At 38.5% G+C, this 18,516-nt stretch overlaps 2 protein-coding genes across 2 annotated transcripts; one reads left to right on the top strand and one right to left on the bottom strand.

The window, feature by feature from the left end:
* Positions 1-2,476: 2,476 nt before the first annotated feature.
* LOC149403204 (cytochrome P450 71B10-like) lies at positions 2,477-4,767 on the top strand. Its single transcript, XM_089608862.1, has 2 exons — positions 2,477-3,451; positions 3,952-4,767. Exons 1-2 carry the CDS (start codon positions 2,549-2,551, stop codon positions 4,591-4,593), a joined length of 1,545 nt encoding a protein of 514 aa, XP_089464988.1. The 5' UTR covers positions 2,477-2,548; the 3' UTR covers positions 4,594-4,767.
* A 10,407-nt stretch (positions 4,768-15,174) lies between these two features.
* On the bottom strand, positions 15,175-18,240 carry LOC149403203 (uncharacterized). The gene is made up of 10 exons (XM_089608863.1): positions 18,065-18,240; positions 17,477-17,606; positions 17,216-17,354; positions 16,923-17,135; positions 16,680-16,818; positions 16,131-16,281; positions 15,932-16,041; positions 15,758-15,855; positions 15,607-15,676; positions 15,175-15,491 (listed from the first exon to the last, which is right to left on the bottom strand). The coding sequence occupies exons 1-10, from the start codon at positions 18,155-18,157 to the stop codon at positions 15,399-15,401; spliced, it is 1,236 nt and encodes a 411-aa protein (XP_089464989.1). The 5' UTR covers positions 18,158-18,240; the 3' UTR covers positions 15,175-15,398.
* Between the last annotated feature and the right edge of the window lie 276 nt (positions 18,241-18,516).

The following is an 18,516-nucleotide window of genomic DNA, read 5'->3' as shown; positions in this document are numbered from 1 at the left end:
GCTTTCAACACTAAAAAAAATTATTAAATGATAAATATAATTATTGTAAACTCTTCAGTTTATCATTTATTTAACTAACAATATGTAAATATAATATGGATTAATGAAGGTTATAGCCTTATAAGTATGGATAAAAGTTGTATTATATTCTAATATGTACTTTTGTATTATTTAAAAAATGAGTTGACACATCTTTTTTCCTTAAACAGTGTCAAACATGGATGGAACCGAACGTTCGAAGTACCGAGACTGGGAGACTTTGTGTATTGATAAGAGCAGTGTTATTCATCAAATACTATTCGAGAAGATTGAGTGTTTGAGTCATTTGGGTTCTGTGTTTACGTGATTGAAGACTCACATGCGATTGAAGACTGAAGACGATCGAGCATAGGCGTGTGCTTGAAGAGTGGAATTGAGAAGGATCTCAAATCCAGGGGGAGTCCCTGGTCTAAGTATTCACCTGTGGTAATAGTTTCTAGGGTTTTGATTTTGTGTCGTAATCATATAAGACATTGCTTGTACTATTGACTACTATATAGTGAAATCATTTCTATTGGCAGAGTCCTCCAGACGTAGGTGATGTTGTACCGAACTGGGCAACCATATTGTGTCTCTTTTCTTTATTGCACTGTTTGTTGTTTATCCATTATTTGTGTTCAAGCAAGTTGTCGAACACATTGTCAATACATTGTGTACGACATATTGTCTTTGTGACTAATCAGAATTTCATATGTGAAATCAGATCTTTGATAATCCAAATGACTACTATACGGGGCTACTATTTGGTAAATAATTACCTATGTGGGAAAAAAAAGTAGGGGCGCTTTGAAAAACAATTTATTGAGCTTAATTTATTAGAAACTCTTGTTGAATCAGGCAATTGTAATGAGCAAAACCATGAGAACCGGAACCTATGTGAAAAAGATAATTGTAGTTTCTTGTTCGTCTAATATTTTTTTAAGAAGATCGTTGAACAAGCCTCGGAGACTTTCTTTCAACGTCTTTCTCTATATTTGTTGTATCCGGTTAAGATTTTGTGTTTGCTCATTTATTTCATTATCAGATAATAACTTTCTTTGTTTACCACTATTATTCACTTTCTTACTAAACTTTCTTTGTTGAATTATGTTATTTCAAATTTTTAAGACTTTGCAAATTCTCAATTATTCCCGTAATATTTTTAGCAATATTTCTAACGCTAAATATTCAAATATTGAGTCTAAATATAGTAGTGATTGTTGTTTGTCCTCGCTAAAATCTCTATTCGTGGTAGTGTTTTAATTTCAGACAAAGATCATTACAAACCAAAGTTCATTCACTTTGGAGGCTTATGAATTTCCAAAGTTAATTTTATTAATTTATTATAGTGAATTTTTAATTTTTAGAAGTAATATTTTTTTAGTGATTAACTGTATCTCAGGATATAATTATTTTTCGACTTACAAAGTTATGGGAAAGTTTGCTTTAAAAAAAAAGTTATATTAAAGTTCAATAAATTAAAGGAAACTACGCTGTGATTCAACAATGCGAACGAGTCAGCATCGACAACCAGTAGTTGGAATTTGGAAACACTAAGATTGGATGACGGCCCAATGGCCCATTTATCAATTATATAAGAACCTGGCTAGGATTAAAAAAACACGAGTTAGTGAGTAGTTTAGGAATAAAGAAAATAATTTTAAATTTATTTTAAAATAAATTTTAATCCACAACGGTGTTAGCTAAATTTGAATTAACTAAAAAAATATATGATTTTATTTAGTTATGTTATATAAAATGAATTAGAATAAGATGATACCTAAAATTTATTGTAAATCTAACACTAAAATTAATAGTGTTTCACTAAATTTAGTGTAGCATTAATCATTTGACATAAAAATTAGATCAAATATAGGTTTGTGTTGATTATTGGAGTATCTCAACTCTATTGACTGAGTAAATCCGAATATCTAGACGGAAGAATACACTTAACTGTTTTAACCTGATTAAATATACAAAGTTGCAGACTTTTGAAAGAAAAAAAATCCCCCTAGGCTATCTCCATGATTTTTATTTTTTTTTTCGTTTTCAACGCTAGCTTTACTCTTAATTTAATTTACCTAGATAATTTTTTTTATGTACCACCATATCTTCACTTACATCATATGACAACCCGTTATAAAATGAATTTTCGTATTAAAAATTGATTTTATTTTTATTCTTTTTCATATTTTCGTAAAACTTTTATGTATGCTAAATATTGTTTGGTGAACGCCTTCTTAAAAAATATATATATATATCAGATTCAATAATTGAAAATAGTCCACCCATCCAGCTCCACCATTATATCACCCATACTCCATCCATCAACTACTAAATAAAATCTGGTAAGATAAGTTCGAGACATTGACGATTAGGACATCTTGTTTTATACATTAAAATTAGGCATAGTTTATAATAATAATAATAATAATAATAATAATACTAATAATAATAATAATAAAGGCATAACAACATTCTCCTATCAAGATATTTCGATAACACTAGCGCAAAAAATATTTTTGCTACAATGTGGGCAATAATTCTTCTTCTTCCCCTGCTTATAACTCTCCTTATCTTCATCATACAAACAAAATTCCTAACAAAAAAAGATGTGATAAAGCCGATGAGAGATCCTCCGGGTCCGCCGAGGATCCCGATCATAGGCAATTTCCATCAACTCGGCTCACTGCCTCACCGCTCTTTCTTGCGGCTTTCGAGAAATTACGGACCGGTCATGCTGCTCCGGCTCGGAAAACTACCCCTTATCGTAATTTCATCACCCGAAGCCGCAAAGGACGTCTTGAAGACCAACGACGCAGAATGTTGTAGCAGACTTTCCCTGACTGCCACGACAAAGCTCACCTACAACGGTCTAGACATGGTTTTGTCGCCTTACGGGAAGCACTGGAGAGAAGTTCGCAAATTCTGCGTTCTCAATCTCTTCTCCGCGAAAACCGTCGGGTCTTTTCGGTCAGTGAGAGAGGAAGAGGTTAGGTCTCTGATCGACTCGTTGCGCGAATCCTCGCTGTCTTCGAGTCTCGTCGATATCGGCGAAAAGATGATGGATTTGACTGCGAGCATAACTTTCAGGATCGCCTTTGGGAATTGCTTCGGCCAAAGCGGCCAAGACAAGGACGGTTTTCGAGAAACTGTTCATATTGCACTTTCTGCCGCCGGAAGCTTCTCGGCCTCTGATATTCTCGGTTCAGGCGGGTGGATTATCGATAGGCTCACGGGATTTCACGCGAGGCTTGAGAAAAGTTTCCGTAAGTTGGACGGTTTCTTCGAGCGCGTGATCGGCGAACATCTCAATCGGACGGTTGTGGAGGAGGAAGAAGATCTGGTGGATTTGCTGCTGAAGATGGAGAGAGAGAGATCTGAGTCTGGTCAAGCATTGTTCACTAGAGAAAACGTAAAAGCAATCCTAATGGTAGGCCTCAAAAACTATTCTCCTTATGCTTTTTGTAAAGTAATTTATGTTTTTGTGTGTGTTTTTATTCCATTTAGAATTCAGTTTTGATAAAATATTAGTATCACGGGATTCCATATCATTATTATTTAACTATGTTAAGTATTAGCATATATTATTCTTATTATTGTATAAGGACATCATTTCCATTTTCCTTTATGATTGTATTAGGGGGTATGTAATACGTCCAAAAAAAAAAATTAAATAAATAAATAACAACATGTATATTCTGAGGTTTTATCTCATATCATTTAACAATTATAGTAATCGCCATTGACCTTATCAACCTTGTTAATTTCATTTTAGAAAATCATTTAACAAGTATAGTAATAACCTTTGACCTTATCAACCTTGTAAATTTCATTTATCTTCTTATGCTATGTTATTTACCAAAAAAAAAAAAATAGTTTATTATGTGACCAATAATTCAACTATTTAATTGCATGTATTTTATTAATTAGGATATACTATTGGGTGGAGTAGACAGTGGCACCGTTCTCTTAACATGGGCAATGGCAGAACTCGCTCGGAACCCACGAGTGATGAAGAAAGCACAGATTGAAGCCAGAAACTATGCGGATTCGGATTCCAAAGGAAAACCAGCAATTAGTGAAAGCAATATTCACCAACTTCAATATCTCAAGATGGTATTGAAAGAGACTCTTAGGCTACACCCTCCTGCCTTTCTTATGAGGCAAGCAATGTCACATTTCAAGCTCAGTGACTATGATGTTCTCCCAAAAACATTGATCCTAATCAATGTTTGGGCGATGGGAATCGACCCAAACTATTGGGAAAACCCCGAAGAATTCTTTCCTGAGAGGTTTGCGGATAGCTCCGTTGACTATAAAGGGAAACACTTTGAGCTCTTGCCATTTGGCTCCGGCCGTAGAATCTGCCCCGGGATTCACATGGGAATGGTTACTGTTGAGCTCGCGTTGGCAAATCTCTTGTGTTGCTTCGACTGGAAGTTACCTGATGGGATAAAGGAGAGGGATATGGACATGGAAGAGAAAGCCAGGCTTGCTGTGTTCAAGAAATCCCCTCTTAAACTTGTTCCGATCAGCAACCCTCTACCGTTGTATCAAGACGCTGAGACTTGAGACTTGGCTGAGAAAATAAATGTTAGTTAAAAATATTTGCTGAGACTTGAGACTTGACTGAGAAAATAAATGTTTAAGTTAAAAATATATGCCATGAAGATAAATGTAATTATGGCCGTCTGTATCAAGGATTAATTTACCGCTTATCGTTTCCTCAACGTGGCTTTAATTTTACTGGTTTACCTCTTACCTTCTGTGGTATACTGATAAGTGTCGAAAGTTTACCGCGAGGTATTATTTTGATTTGGGGGTTTTTGATCCGATCTAAAATCAGTGGAATTGATGGGTTTTTTTTTGTTGTTGGACTTGATTAATGATGTTCCTAGCTCGGATTTGTGTAATTGAGTCGATTTTGAATGATTTGAGAAGTTTGAGCTCGCTGTGAACAGCCTCTGATATTGACGTGGACAGTTCGGTACCTATTTATTTTGGATTTGCTGATATTTTTCCTGGATAATAGACGTTATGAGGGTTCTAAAATGACCAAGAACGTGTAAATCCATTGAGAATTGAGTGAGTTATGAATTTTTGAAAACAGGGTTTTGAAGCTGGAAATTATGAACGTGTGTTTGAATTTTGAGAATTTGGATATGAAATTGGTTGAGATTTGGGTTAATGTGGTTTATTGTCAAAAAAAAATTTAACAGTCAAGATTAAATTTTTTTACGATTATTATAAGAAATTTATCACTTTTAAAAAAATTAATATTGGGATAAAAAAGTTTGAAACCAAATTACTGCACTTTTTTTTTACTATTTTACTAAATTAAGATAAACTTGACTATTTTGTAAATCAAAATACTTGAAACAAATGAGTGATCAAAATGCCACAATCACAAAAGTTTTGTGGAAAAAAAAAAAAAAAAACTAAAACGACCCTTAACTTGTAAACGACACATAACCAGTAAATGACAATACAGAAAACAAAACTATAGTAGTCGTCTTTGGAAAGCAGACTCACACGGGAGTGATAGAACAAAGGAAAGAGACTCGAAATCCTCTTTTTAGGGTTTCTCTACTCTCTCAATATCTTAACCTTTTTGGCCTCCCTGACCTCGATCCTCCGTTAAAGCCAGCCCCGAGTGCGATCTGCCTCTGGATGGAGAAGAAGGAGATTAGTTTTTTTTTTTTTTTTTTTTCTTTGTTACTCTTTGCAGGTGGCTCGCGCGATTGAAGAAGGAGAAGAGAAGATAAGGACGTGAAGAAGATAAGGAAGAGAAAGAGTGGGGGTGAGGTGGCCGCTCCTCATTCTCGGTATCTTTCTAAATCAAACGATTCCAAATCCATATGAAAGCTAAGTTCGGTATCTTTCTAACGGTTATTATACGATCAATTTCAATCCCCATAGCCATCAGAAAAACTGCCCGCAATATTGGTACACAGATTCGGAGTTCCAGAATTCATTGGTTTAATTCACTATTTTCAATAAATCACAACTAATTCAATACTCACTGGATTTACATGTTCTTGGACATTTTAGAAATCCCATTTAGTATACAATCCACGAAAAATACTAGTAAAAATAATCTCAGACTACATAAACCTATCGACGTCCGTCCGTTTTATCTGACTGTCCAGACCATTTTTCAAATCAAAACGAAATCTCAAGAAATCAACACAAATTCAAGTCAAATTCAAATAAAAATTGGGGTCCAGACACACACATACACAGAATCAGATTAAAGGGATAAAAGCCCCAATTCGTCGAAATCCTAGCTTTCAGATTTGAAGAGAAAATCCCAAAGTTTCCCTTACCTTGATACGAGTTTGAGTCCTCAAGCACGCTCGGTCCTCCCTTCCCTCAGATTTAACGCTCAAATTATGAAAACCAACAAAATCGCGACACACCGGAGCTCAAATTCTGAAGCGGAGTGATAGTTGAGATGGAGAAGACGGCCAACTTTTTTCTCTTTTCTTCTATCTCTCTCCTCTCTCTCTCTCTCTCCCCCTCTCTGGTTTGTTCGTCCGTTCTTTCTTTCTTCCTTCTTTTTCTTTTCTTTTCTGTTTTGTCGCGTGTTTTGGGTCTGTGGAACTGCCGAGAAGATGAAATGAGGAGGAAGGCGTAGCAGACGATTTTTATAGAGTTTTATAGACGTTTTGTAACCCTAAAACGTTATAGGGTTGAGATCTACTTTTGACATTTTTAGTGAAATAGCCAAACGTATTAATATTTTACTTTTTGTCCTTCAATAATTAAGGCAGTTTTTTAATTATCGTATTTTTTTTTCCTTTTTTGTGTGTGTTAAGTTCATATTTTGTAGTAGTTAGGTATCAGATTTTGAATTCCTAGTATCACATTCTCTCTCTCTCTCTCTCTATCTCTCTCTCTCTCTCTCTCTCTCTCTCTCTCTCTCTCTCTCTCTCTCTCTCTCTCTCTCTCTTTCTCTCTCTCCAGCCACTCCACAACCAGATCTGAGCTTTTTTTTTTTACCTTCAACGTGCCAAGATGACGAGGAAGACGCCGAGATCGCGGGCCACGGGGACCGTCCAGCCGAAGAAGTTGTCGCCGATGACGCAGATCAGCCGGAGGCGGCGGAGGAGGTCGAACTGAATCAGCTCGACTGGAGAGGTCGAACTGATAAGCTCGACTGGCAAGGTCGAACTAATCAGCTCGACTGGCAAGGTCGAACTGATCAGCTCGACTGGCAAGGTCGAACTAATCAGCTCGACTGGCAAGGTCGAACTGGATCAGCTCGACAGGCAAGGTCGAACTGATCAGCACGACTAGGCGAGGTCGAGCTGGACGTATTGACGAAGTCATTCAGCTCGACAAGGGCGAGACCAACGTACTAGAGGTCGAACTGGATCAGCTCGACTGGAGAGGTCGAACTGATCAGCTCGACTGGCGAGGTCGAACTGATCAGCTCGACTGGCGAGGTCGAACTGATCAGCTCGACTGGCGAGGTCGAACTGGACGAGCTCGACCAGACGAAGTGACGAATTAAAGCCTACGGTTTTTGGGCTTTAAGCTCACTTTATGGTTGTGTTCAATGCCATTAATGCTGAAAACGTTGGACGCTTTGAATGGTTTGAAACGGTGTAATTACTGGGTGTAATGACCTGCGTTATTGCCTTTATGGCTGGACGTTTTGGAATTCAAACCTCACTGCCTTGGCCTATATAAAGAGGTTTAAGCTCTCATTCATACATACGGAAGTATACCAAAATATACATAGAGAAAATTCCTCTTTCCCCACTGTTCCCGGATTCTCTCTCTTTCCCAGAAAATATTCTTTGTCTTGGTGATAGTATTCTCACAGGTTCTAGTTCGCTGAGAGAGTCAAGTGGTTGGTGCTCAACTTGTCTCTGAAGTCGTTGTATCCTGGGAGGCTTTCGCTCACGAATTCCAGCACCCGTGGGAGGGCGATAAAAAGCTTCAAGAAAACCGTCCAACGGGCCTCGACTTTTCCGATCTGTTTTTGTTTTCTCCGGTTCTTTGTACAAAGGTGTAACCGGGTTTTTTGTAATTTATTTACGTGTATTTTCCTAACAAGCAATTTGTCTTTATTCGTCTATATCAATATTATTTATGTAATATTGCTAACAATCTTGAAGCTTTTTATTTATAAGACAGGTTGCGTGGAGGAAGGGAAAAATATTTTTTTTTCCTTGTTTTTATCGGTTTTTCCAGTTTTGTTTCCGATTTGTTTTCGGATTTGGTTGAAAAATAACTGACTTGTGAATTTTCTTTTGTAGAAAATATGTCTAACGTGAACGACAACGACTCGATGAATGTGAATGTTGGAGGGAACGTTGGAGACAACCCCTCCGTGGTGAACACCCCGCCAAACCAAATCAACATCGGCCATATTCCCGTGGTTCTGGGACAAGGCTCGATGGCGGCTACGGCCGGTAACGGACCCGCGGGTCTTGTTCAACCTATGGCGGGTTTGGGCCTAGATGGTTCAAACGTGGGTGTGGCTCGAGGGCCTCCCACGGTGATGCCAGCCGAGAGGCCTGGGAAGTTTGACGGACTCAACTTCAAAAGGTGGCAACAAAAGATGGTTTTCTTTTTGACAACCATCGGACTTGCACGGTTTTTAACCGAAGATCCACCGGCCATTCCTCGAGAGGGTGAAGCCGACCCACAAGTGCTTCGGGCCTATGTGGGGTGGAACGAATCCGACTATCTTTGTCGAAACCACGTGTTAAATTGTCTCGCCGACTCTTTATACAACGTGTATAGCTCTAAAGTATCTTCTAAAGAGCTATGGGATTCGTTGGCGCAAGTACAAAACCGAGGATGCGGGCTCAAAGAAGTATATTGTGGGTCGCTTCCTTGAGTACAAGATGGTGGACACAAAGACCGTTGTGAGTCAAGTCCAAGAGCTTCAACTCATTTTCCTTGAGGTTCAAGCCGAGGGAATGACCATTAGCGAGTCTTTCCAAGTTGCCTCCGTGATAGAGAAGTTACCACCTGGGTGGAAGGAGTTCAAGAACTACCTCAAGCACAAGCGAAAGGAGATGAGTCTTGAGGACTTGGTTGTTCGCCTCCGAATCGAAGAAGACAACCGAGGATCCGATAGGAGACTAAGAACCGTCTCCGAGCGAGCTAACGTCGTCGAACATGGCGAGAACTCGAAGGGGAAGAAGCACGCCCACAAGCTTGGAGTCAAGAGTGGGACGTTCAAGAAGAAGGGCCAACAAAAGATTGTTGGTAAATGCTACAATTGCAACAAGGTCGGTCACCGCGCTATGGATTGTAGAAAGCTGAAGAAGAACAAGGAGGCCAATGTAGTGGAGGATGATAATGACCTCCTCGTCGCTGTGGTCTCCGAGGTCAACATGGTTGACTCAAACCCGAAGGAGTGGTGGCTGGACACTGGAGCAACCCGCCACATCTGCACTGATAAGAACTCCTTCTCCACCCTTGAGCTACCTAGAGATGGAGAGAGGTTGTTTATGGGCAACTCTGCCACCTCTGAAGTCAAGGGGGAAGGTGAAGTCTTCTTGAAGATGACCTCTGGGAAGGAATTGAAGCTCACCAAGGTGCTCTACGTGCCTGATATGAGGAAGAATCTGATTTCTGGGACTGTGCTAGATAACCATGGGTTTAGGATGGTTTTAGAGTCTCAAAAGCTTGTATTGTCTAAGAATGGCATGTATGTGGGCAAGGGTTATGTCAAGAATGGCATGGTCAAAATGAATGTAATGGCCATCAAGGCAAAATATATTAATAAAGCTTCTTCTTCCTCGTATATGATTGAGTCGTCTAATTTATGGCATGGTAGACTAGGTCACGTAAATTATGACACACTGAGAAAGTTGATTAATTTGGAATGTATTCCAAAGTTTAATATTGACTCAAATCATAAATGTGAAATTTGTGTTGAAGCAAAACTCACGAGAACATCATTTCATAGTGTTGAAAGAAGTAATGAATCTCTCGACTTAATCTATACCGATATATGTGATTTAAAGTTCATGCCCACGAGAGGTGGTAATAAATATTTTGTGACTTTTATTGATGATTGTACAAAATTTTGTTACGTATATTTGCTTAAAAGCAAAGATGAAGCTATTGAGAAATTTGTTATATACAAATTGGAAGTTGAGAATCAACTTAATAAGAAGATTAAGAAAGTGCGAAGTGATCGAGGAGGTGAATATGTTGAACCTTTTGGTGCCTTTTGTGCACAACATGGTATTATTCACGAAGTCACTCCACCTTATTCTCCTCAATCAAACGGTGTGGCCGAACGTAAGAATCGCACTCTCAAGGAGATGATGAATGCGATGTTGTTAAGTTCTGGGTTACCCCAAGAAATGTGGGGGGAAGCGATCTTGTCTGCAAATTATCTTCTGAACAAGATACCCCGAAAGAAGGAGGATAAGTCTCCGTCTGAATTATTTATAGGAAAGAAACCTTCCTATAAATACTTGCGAATGTGGGGGTGCTTGGCCAAGGTAATGGCTCCCGCTCCTAAGAAAATGAAGATAGGACCAAAAACTGTAGATTGTATCTTCATTGGGTATGCACACCATAGTAATGCATATAGATTCCTTGTGTATGACTCGAAAAACCCCGATATACACAATGATTCGATTATGGAATCTAAAAATGCTTCGTTATTTGAACATGTATTTCCTTATAAGTCTAAGGAAGATGAACCAAGTTCATCAAACCATTCTCTTGAGGATATTGAGGAAATAACTCACGATAATGATGAAGAGTCCGAAGAAGAGATAGAGTCTGAGGGACTTAGACGAAGTAAGCGAGCGATGGTAGGAAAATCATTTGGTTCTGATTATTTCACCTATATGTTGGAGGGTCCACCTCTAAATTATAAAGAGGCCGTGAACTCTGTTGAGGGTCACTTATGGAAAGAAGCCATAAGAAGTGAAATAGACTCTATCATGCAAAACCACACTTGGGAGTTGGTTGATCTTCCTCCTGGAAGTAAAACGCTTGGATCTTGGTGGATCTTTACGAGGAAGATGAAAGTCGATGGTTCAATTGATAAATACAAAGCACGACTGGTAATCAAAGGGTATAAACAACAAGAGGGTGTTGATTACTTTGATACTTATTCTCCCATGACGAGAATAACGTCTATTAGATTGATAATTGTCGTTGCTGCATTACGCAATCTTGAAATTCATCAAATGGATGTAAAAACAGTCTTTCTTAATGGAGATCTCGAAGAAGAGATCTATATGAATCAACCTGAGGGTTGTATCGCACCTGGACAAGAAAAGAAAGTCTGTAAACTTGTCAAGTCGCTTTATGGCCTTAAACAAGCCCCAAAGCAATGGCATGAGAAATTTGATAACGTGATGATGTCAAATGGATTTAAAATCAATGAGTGTGACAAATGTGTGTACATTAAAACCACTGAACATGGATATGTGATTCTGTGTTTATATGTAGATGGCATGCTCATAGTGGGGAGTAATGATCGTATGGTCCAATCCACAAAAGATATGTTGAACTCAAGGTTCGATATGAAAGATCTGGGAATTGCTGATGTAATTCTGGGGATCAAGATTACCAGAACACCTGATGGGATTGTACTGGATCAAACACACTACGTTGATAAGATTCTGGACAAGTTTGGAAATGACGATTCTGGAGTCTCGAGAACTCCCATAGACATTAGTCAACACTTGTCTAAGAATAAAGGTGAAAGCATCTCTCAAATTGAATATGCTAGAGTGATAGGCAGTCTTATGTACTTGATGAGTTGCACGAGACCGGATTTAGCCTACACCGTGAGTAGACTAGCTCGATATACGAGTAATCCAAGTGCTGAACACTGAAAAGCAATCGTAAGAGTCTTGAGATATCTACGATTCACTCGTGATTACGGTCTACACTATACGAGATATCCTGAAGTAATTGAAGGGTACACTGACGCAAGTTGGATATCTGATATTCAAGATTCAAAAGCCACGAGTGGTTATGTATTCACTCTGGGAGGTGCAGCCATATCTTGGAAATCCTCCAAACAAACTGTGATAACGAGATCCACGATGGAATCTGAGTTTGTTGCATTGGATAAATGTGGGGAAGAAGCCGAATGGCTAAGGAACTTTGTGGAGGATATTCCTAATTGGACAAAACCGATGCCTGCAATATGTGTATATTGTGATAACCAATCTGCTATTGGTATGGCACATAATGTGATGTATAATGGTAAGTCTAGACATATTCGTCGACGACATAATACCATTAGACAACTTCTCTCATCTGGAGTCATTAGTATTGACTATGTTAGGTCCAAAGAGAACATTGCGGATCCGCTAACCAAAGGGTTAAATAGGGACCAAGTAGAGAAGACAATCAAAGGAATGGGGCTAAAGTCCATGGCAAATAAAGCCAAGGCAAAGGAAACCCAACCATGATGACTGGAGATCCCAAGATCTTGGTTCAAAGGGACAACCTAATTGTCAATGGCTTTGTGAGGTCACTGTGGGGGAAAACCCCTAATCCTATTCCTAAATCTTAAACAGTGACTCCCGTACGAGGTTAAGCTTAGAGCTTTTGATGATTCTAGTAATGTGGGATTACTCTTGACAAAAGAATCACCTATGTGAGAGAGAAGTGGGGCCGCTTCGAAGGAGAATTAATTGGGCTTAATTCTTTAGAAACTCTTGCAGAACCAGGCTGATGTTCAGGGCCAAAATGAATATAACCATGAGAACAGAACCTGTGTCAGGGAGATATCAGTGGGGGATATGTTTATCGTTTATACAAAACGGCTAACAGTTCAAGGACAACGTGTCTACTGAGTAGTCAGTAAAGATGGCATATCTTTCCGAGGGAAGGTTCAAAGGCTTTGCCTACCTATCCTATACTGGTATTGACCGTAGAAGCTATCACCACATCGAGTCGTGTCTTTTATAATTGTCGTCTCAATTTCATTCATGTGGGGGATTGTTGGAATAAAGTTAATAAATAAATAAATATTATTTATTTGTTGGAATAAAGTGTTGGAATAAAGTTAATAAATAAATAAATAATATTTATTAACATGTGGATGGCTGATTTTGTTTGCCAAAATCGGACCTAAGTTGAATGAGAAATTGACGAGCTGGGGCGAGCTAGACAAAGTCACTTAGTTCGACTAGATAGGACGAGCTGGGCAGCTCGACTAGATAGGTCGAACTGGACGAAGTGACGGAGTCACTTCAGCTCGACCGGGCGAGCTCGACTGGAGAGGTCGAACTGAATCAGCTCGACTGGAGAGGTCGAACTGATAAGATCGACTGGCAGGGTCGAACTGATCAGCTCGACTGGCAAGGTCGAACTGATCAGCTCGACTGGCAAGGTCGAACTGGATCAGCTCGACATGCAAGGTCGAACTGATCAGCTCGACTAGGCGAGGTCGAGCTGGACGTATTGACGAAGTCATTCAGCTCGACAAGGGCGAGACCAACGTACTAGAGGTCGAACTGGATCAGCTCGACTGGAGAGGTCGAACTGATCAGCTCGACTGGCGAGGTCGAACTGATCAGCTCGACTGGCGAGGTCGAACTGGACGAGCTCGACCAGACGAAGTGACGAATTAAAGCCTACAATTTTTGGGCTTTAAGCTCACTTTATGGCTGTGTTCAATGCCATTAATGCTGAAAACGTTGGACGCTCTGAATGGTTTGAAACGGTGTAATTACTGGGTGTAATGACCTGCGTTATTGCCTTTATGGCTGGACGTTTTGGAATTCAAACCTCACTGCCTTGGCCTATATAAAGAGGTTTAAGCTCTCATTCATACATACGGAAGTATACCGAAATATACATAGAGAAAATTCCTCTTTCCCCACAGTTCCCGGATTCTCTCTCTTTCCCAGAAAATATTCTTTGTCTTGGTGATAGTATTCTCACAGGTTCTAGTTCGCTGAGAGAGTCAAGTGGTTGGTGCTCAACTTGTCTCTGAAGTCGTTGTATCCTGGGAGGCTTTCGCTCACGAATTCCAGCACCCGTGGGAGGGCGATAAAAAGCTTCAAGACCACAAACTCAAGATAAAAAGCTTCACGAATTCCAGCATGAGATGAGAGTCGTTGTAAATTAAATTTTAATAAACACTCAAGACCACAAACTCCATTGGAAACTCTTTTCGCTTCATAGAGAGACTAAGTTATTTGTTGGCGGCTACTCATCTCATGAACTTAGCTCTTAAAACCTGAAAATTGCATGAAATAGTGTTATTTTAAAAATAATTGCAAGTCACGTGTCTAGAGTTTTCATCACAAAAAGTGTTTTACAAATTGTAAATAATAATTTTCTTGATGTTTACTAAACCGAACTAAAATTTTGTTCTAACCACACGGGAATTCTGACCCACAATGGACCGAAAATTTTCCGATTTAAATAATGTTGTACTTACGATTAAACATAAAAAATAAATAAATTAAAAAATCGAAACTACTTTAAAAGGAAAAAAAAAATGAAAAAAATAAAAATAAAAAATAAAAAATAAAAAAATATATTCGATGAAAAAGTTGAACAGTGCCGAAACTGGACATATTTTTGGTTTTTTGGTAATGTTTATGTATCTTTTAAAATATATATATATATATATATATATATATATATATATATTATCTGGATTCTATTTAACATTTTTTTACTGTTTACAGTTTCATACATAAAGAAACCAATCTCAAATAAATGTGTTTATAATTTGAAAAAAATACTATTTTTAAAAGATTATAAATCGCCACTAACAAATATTACTTGTAAAAATATTAATGTAATTTTTCTATCAAAAATAGATTGAGGTTTACAATTTAATGGATTGGCCAAATACCACAAATCTGTTAGATAGTAAAGTCCCGACTCCCGAGTAACATTATAATGAAGGAGTCATGCGTCATTTGCTGATGACTGACCTGTGACTTCATTTTCTATAAACTGCCGTAACTCATATTATTAGAATTTTGCCCGTGAAAATTGTTATAAAAAGAAAATGGGCATGGTATCAAATATCAATTACATATTTCCAGCTGTTCTAATTTTTTCCCGACATTTTGGCCAGTTGCACAATTTTTAAAAATAGGTGAAAAGTTAAATCATGTCGTCGTGATCATCAAAAGTATTAAATTCTAACAGGGTATTAAAAAAGTGTAATAAATCACATGAGAAAGAGTCAAAATGAAACGAATACAAAATAAAAAGAGTCAGACATCCTATCAAAATTTGCTACATTTGGATTGAAAGTCTTGAAAGTTCAAGCTGAAACATTTGGAATAAATTAAATAGAAGCTCAGCTTCCCATCAGTCTGGTGGCCTAAAATATCTAGACAACGCGGTCTAATAACACCATAAATTAATTGTAGGAGATTTTAAAAAAAAAAACGGCTCTCTTAACGGATCGTCAAGCCTTGCATCGCTACTTGAGTACCATCTTCGGTGACCTTGTTGGCTTGAATGGTGTTGATTACACCTTCAACATTACTCTGGAAGAAGAAAAAAAAAAACCATAAACCTCAACAGTTCAAACAGACCATTTCAAAGAAAAACTTGGAATGCTTTTTGGCTTTATTATGATTATATATATATATATATATATACCCTCCAAGCTGCTAGCTTTGTTCTAAGTGATTGCCACTGATGATGACCAAACACGCGCTCCGTGCAACGACTGTGCGTTAAAAGGCTAATTATTAGTATATTAGAAAAATATAAAATTAAAAAACTTGCACACACATACACAGCGACTTACCTAACGGAAACTACTGTATTCATCTGGTCCATCTTACAGTCCAATAACTTAGCTGCTATTGCCTTGACAACCCACAATTCCACCTCGTCGTCGTTAATCTGAATAAGCCCATGTGTGATTAGCCAATACATCGATACAAACACATTGGTCGGGAAAAGGGTAAAGTAGACTAACTCGAAGTGTGTCTCTAATAAGACCATATGGAATTTGACCACTTTCGTCCGAGCCAAGATCCATCAATGACATCATTCTCATCTTTGTTACACAGTCTTCATGGACAAGACCTACACGATTTCAGAAAGTAAATTCAAATCCAGGATTAGAGTTCACACTAAAAATATGAAACCTATATCCCTGATCCAACACCATATACCATAGCCATTCAGCAAAGCGGAATTTGCAGCCTGAAATTCCAAGTAAGAATCCAGCCTCTGTGTGAGAAAGATCCTTAGAAGCTGGAATACCAACGCATGCTTGGCATCCTTCTCCAGTTGGCCGACAGCAGGCAAATCTAGCAAATCACTCTACGAGCAATAAAGTAAAACAGATTAGTTCCTAGTAAACACTTAGCAAAAGTTTCTTTGGAAATTCAATATGAACACACAATGGAATTGCTTTCGAAAGCATACTGACAAAGTTTATGCCAAGAAAAATTAAAGAAACAAATTTCAGGCTCAAACTTCTGACTATATTTCAACTAATTTCTACAAAACAATGTTAAGGGTTTAAGCCTGCGAGTGTGTTTTTTTATACCAGAAATTTCGCTCAACAAAGGCAATAAAAAGCATCACAGAGACAAAGGAATGTATCATCAACAAGGCTAGCTCTTTTTTTATTCCTTTCTTTTACATTATATGTTAGTGAACATAACATACGATGGAGGCATGTCAAAATGTAAAGATTCTTTAGGGACGTGTGATACCTGAAACATATCTGAGGCCTTCACAAAGTCAATGATTGTGTTAACAGCTTCTTCCTTGGCCTCGTTGAGAGTGTTTGCATCTTCAACTGAAAAGGTTTCCAAGTACTTGGTCTGGAATCTGAAAGACTCCTTCGCTGCACTGAAATCACAAAGCACAACAAACATTAATTATAACATATGCGCAAAAGTCAAAACAATAAACTAAACTCCCGATTCCTTTATTAGAAACTCTAATAACGATGCCTTTTATTTTCCTTCAAAACATTGGAGATGGTTAGAAACAGCTTCCTCTGATCCACGAGCTCAATATTCCATTCCTTCACTAAAGTGTCGATTTGTTTAAATGAATGGATCACGCTCTCAGTGACCTTTCCATCAATTGCCAGCATCAAAGCCTTCAAGTAAACACAGAACCGAGCGTACGGGTGATCTAGTAGATTGTAAAGGTTGAACATTCTGTAACATCATAGAACGAGAATGAGAAAATTTCCTAACAATCTCCAACGCTAAAACCGCAACCAAACAATGAATATTACATCTTTAGACGCAAAGCAGGCTTGTCATTTGGCTGTTGAGTTATCTTTGTCGCTATCTGGGTTGCCATCTCGAGAACCTCATCGGGACTTTCAGACTTGGTAACAACATTGCAAATGACAGTGAAGATGCACTCAAGATCTTAAGCAAAGACATTCAAAACAAACAAAAAGAAAACATCAATTTATATGAACATAAATCAACATAAACAACAACTCTCGTGACCAATTCAATCGGAGAAAAAAACACAATATATAGTGTACCTTTCTCGGAGACTTTTGAGAATACAACTTCCGCAGAAGTGAGCATCAAAGAGACCAAATCCAACCACCTTCCCATCACCATGCATTCTTGGGCTTCAACGCAGAGTCTCGTAACCTGTGGCTCAGCGACCTGAATTCAAAGCCAGTAAAGAGGCTCAGACAAATTGAACCAACCTCCAAACTTGAGAACAACTGTGAGACCAGATTTATCGTCCTTACCTTCCCAATTATAGACTAACTATAGTTATATTTCCAAAGTAAATAAATAAAAGATCTCTACGTTCACTAATACATCCAAACTATACATAAGTTATAGAAACTAGATCATACAATGAGAGAGAAAAAAAAAAAAAAAAAAAAAAAAAAAAAAAAAAAAAAAAAAACCAAACCAAACCAAACGAATGAAATACCCACATCGGGAAATTGAAATCCATACTTAAAAGACCAAACCAAAGCTCGAACAAAAACATGTCTTCAGCATCAGAGACATATTCGCCACACATAAAGGCGTTTGAAATATCAAGCTCGAGACCAGATATTAAACTTAGGGTTTAACGAAGAAGAACGCAGAAAGGAGCGGAGATTTACCTCGGAACCGGCATCGGACCAGGCAAGCTCTGAGACGAATCGGACGACGGCGAGCGCGGGGTCTTCTTCGGATGTGGGTACGACGGTCGTCATTGTCGGAGCTCGGGGCTGGCTTTAACGGAGGATCGAGGTCAGGGAGGCCAAAAAGGTTAAGATATTGAGAGAGTAGCGAAACCCTAAAAAGAGGATTTCGAGTCTCACAAACATCAATAATCAAGCTCAATGAACATCACAACCAAGCCAAAATCTCATATTTCACTCGAAAATCAAAACCCCCAAATCAAGCTATGAACCCTAGATTTCAATCAATCCAAGGAGATGAAATTTCTCACCGAATCAGCGAAATATCATTCACCCACTGCTTCCTCGTCCTCTTCCCGGTGATCTCCCCTTGCTCCGACGTCCCGGTGGTCCACGGCGGTCTCGCTCTTCCTCTTGGTGGCGCGCGCGCG

Source organism: Urtica dioica, chromosome 3, assembly GCF_054948205.1.
Source record: "Urtica dioica subsp. dioica isolate 48M chromosome 3, U.dioica_male_clone48M_v1_H2, whole genome shotgun sequence".
NCBI lineage: Eukaryota > Viridiplantae > Streptophyta > Magnoliopsida > Rosales > Urticaceae > Urtica > Urtica dioica.
The sequence above is the reverse complement of the archived record's forward strand: the minus strand, read 5'-3'. Positions and strand labels throughout refer to the sequence as shown.

What these genes read in the sequence shown, in the direction of transcription:
- LOC149403203 (XM_089608863.1), bottom strand. Translation starts at nt 18,157, where the DNA reads ATGACGACCGTCGTACCCACATCCGAAGAAGACCCCGCGCTCGCCGTC. An exon ending in GTTTTGAAGGAAAATAAAAG is followed by an intron (nt 16,819 to 16,922) that starts GCATCGTTATTA and finishes TTGTGATTTCAG; the next exon opens with TGCAGCGAAGGAGTCTTTCA. An exon ending in AGGCCTCAGATATGTTTCAG is followed by an intron (nt 16,282 to 16,679) that starts GTATCACACGTC and finishes TATTGCTCGTAG; the next exon opens with AGTGATTTGCTAGATTTGCC.
- LOC149403204 (XM_089608862.1), top strand. Translation starts at nt 2,549, where the DNA reads ATGTGGGCAATAATTCTTCTTCTTCCCCTGCTTATAACTCTCCTTATC. An exon ending in ACGTAAAAGCAATCCTAATG is followed by an intron (nt 3,452 to 3,951) that starts GTAGGCCTCAAA and finishes TTTATTAATTAG; the next exon opens with GATATACTATTGGGTGGAGT.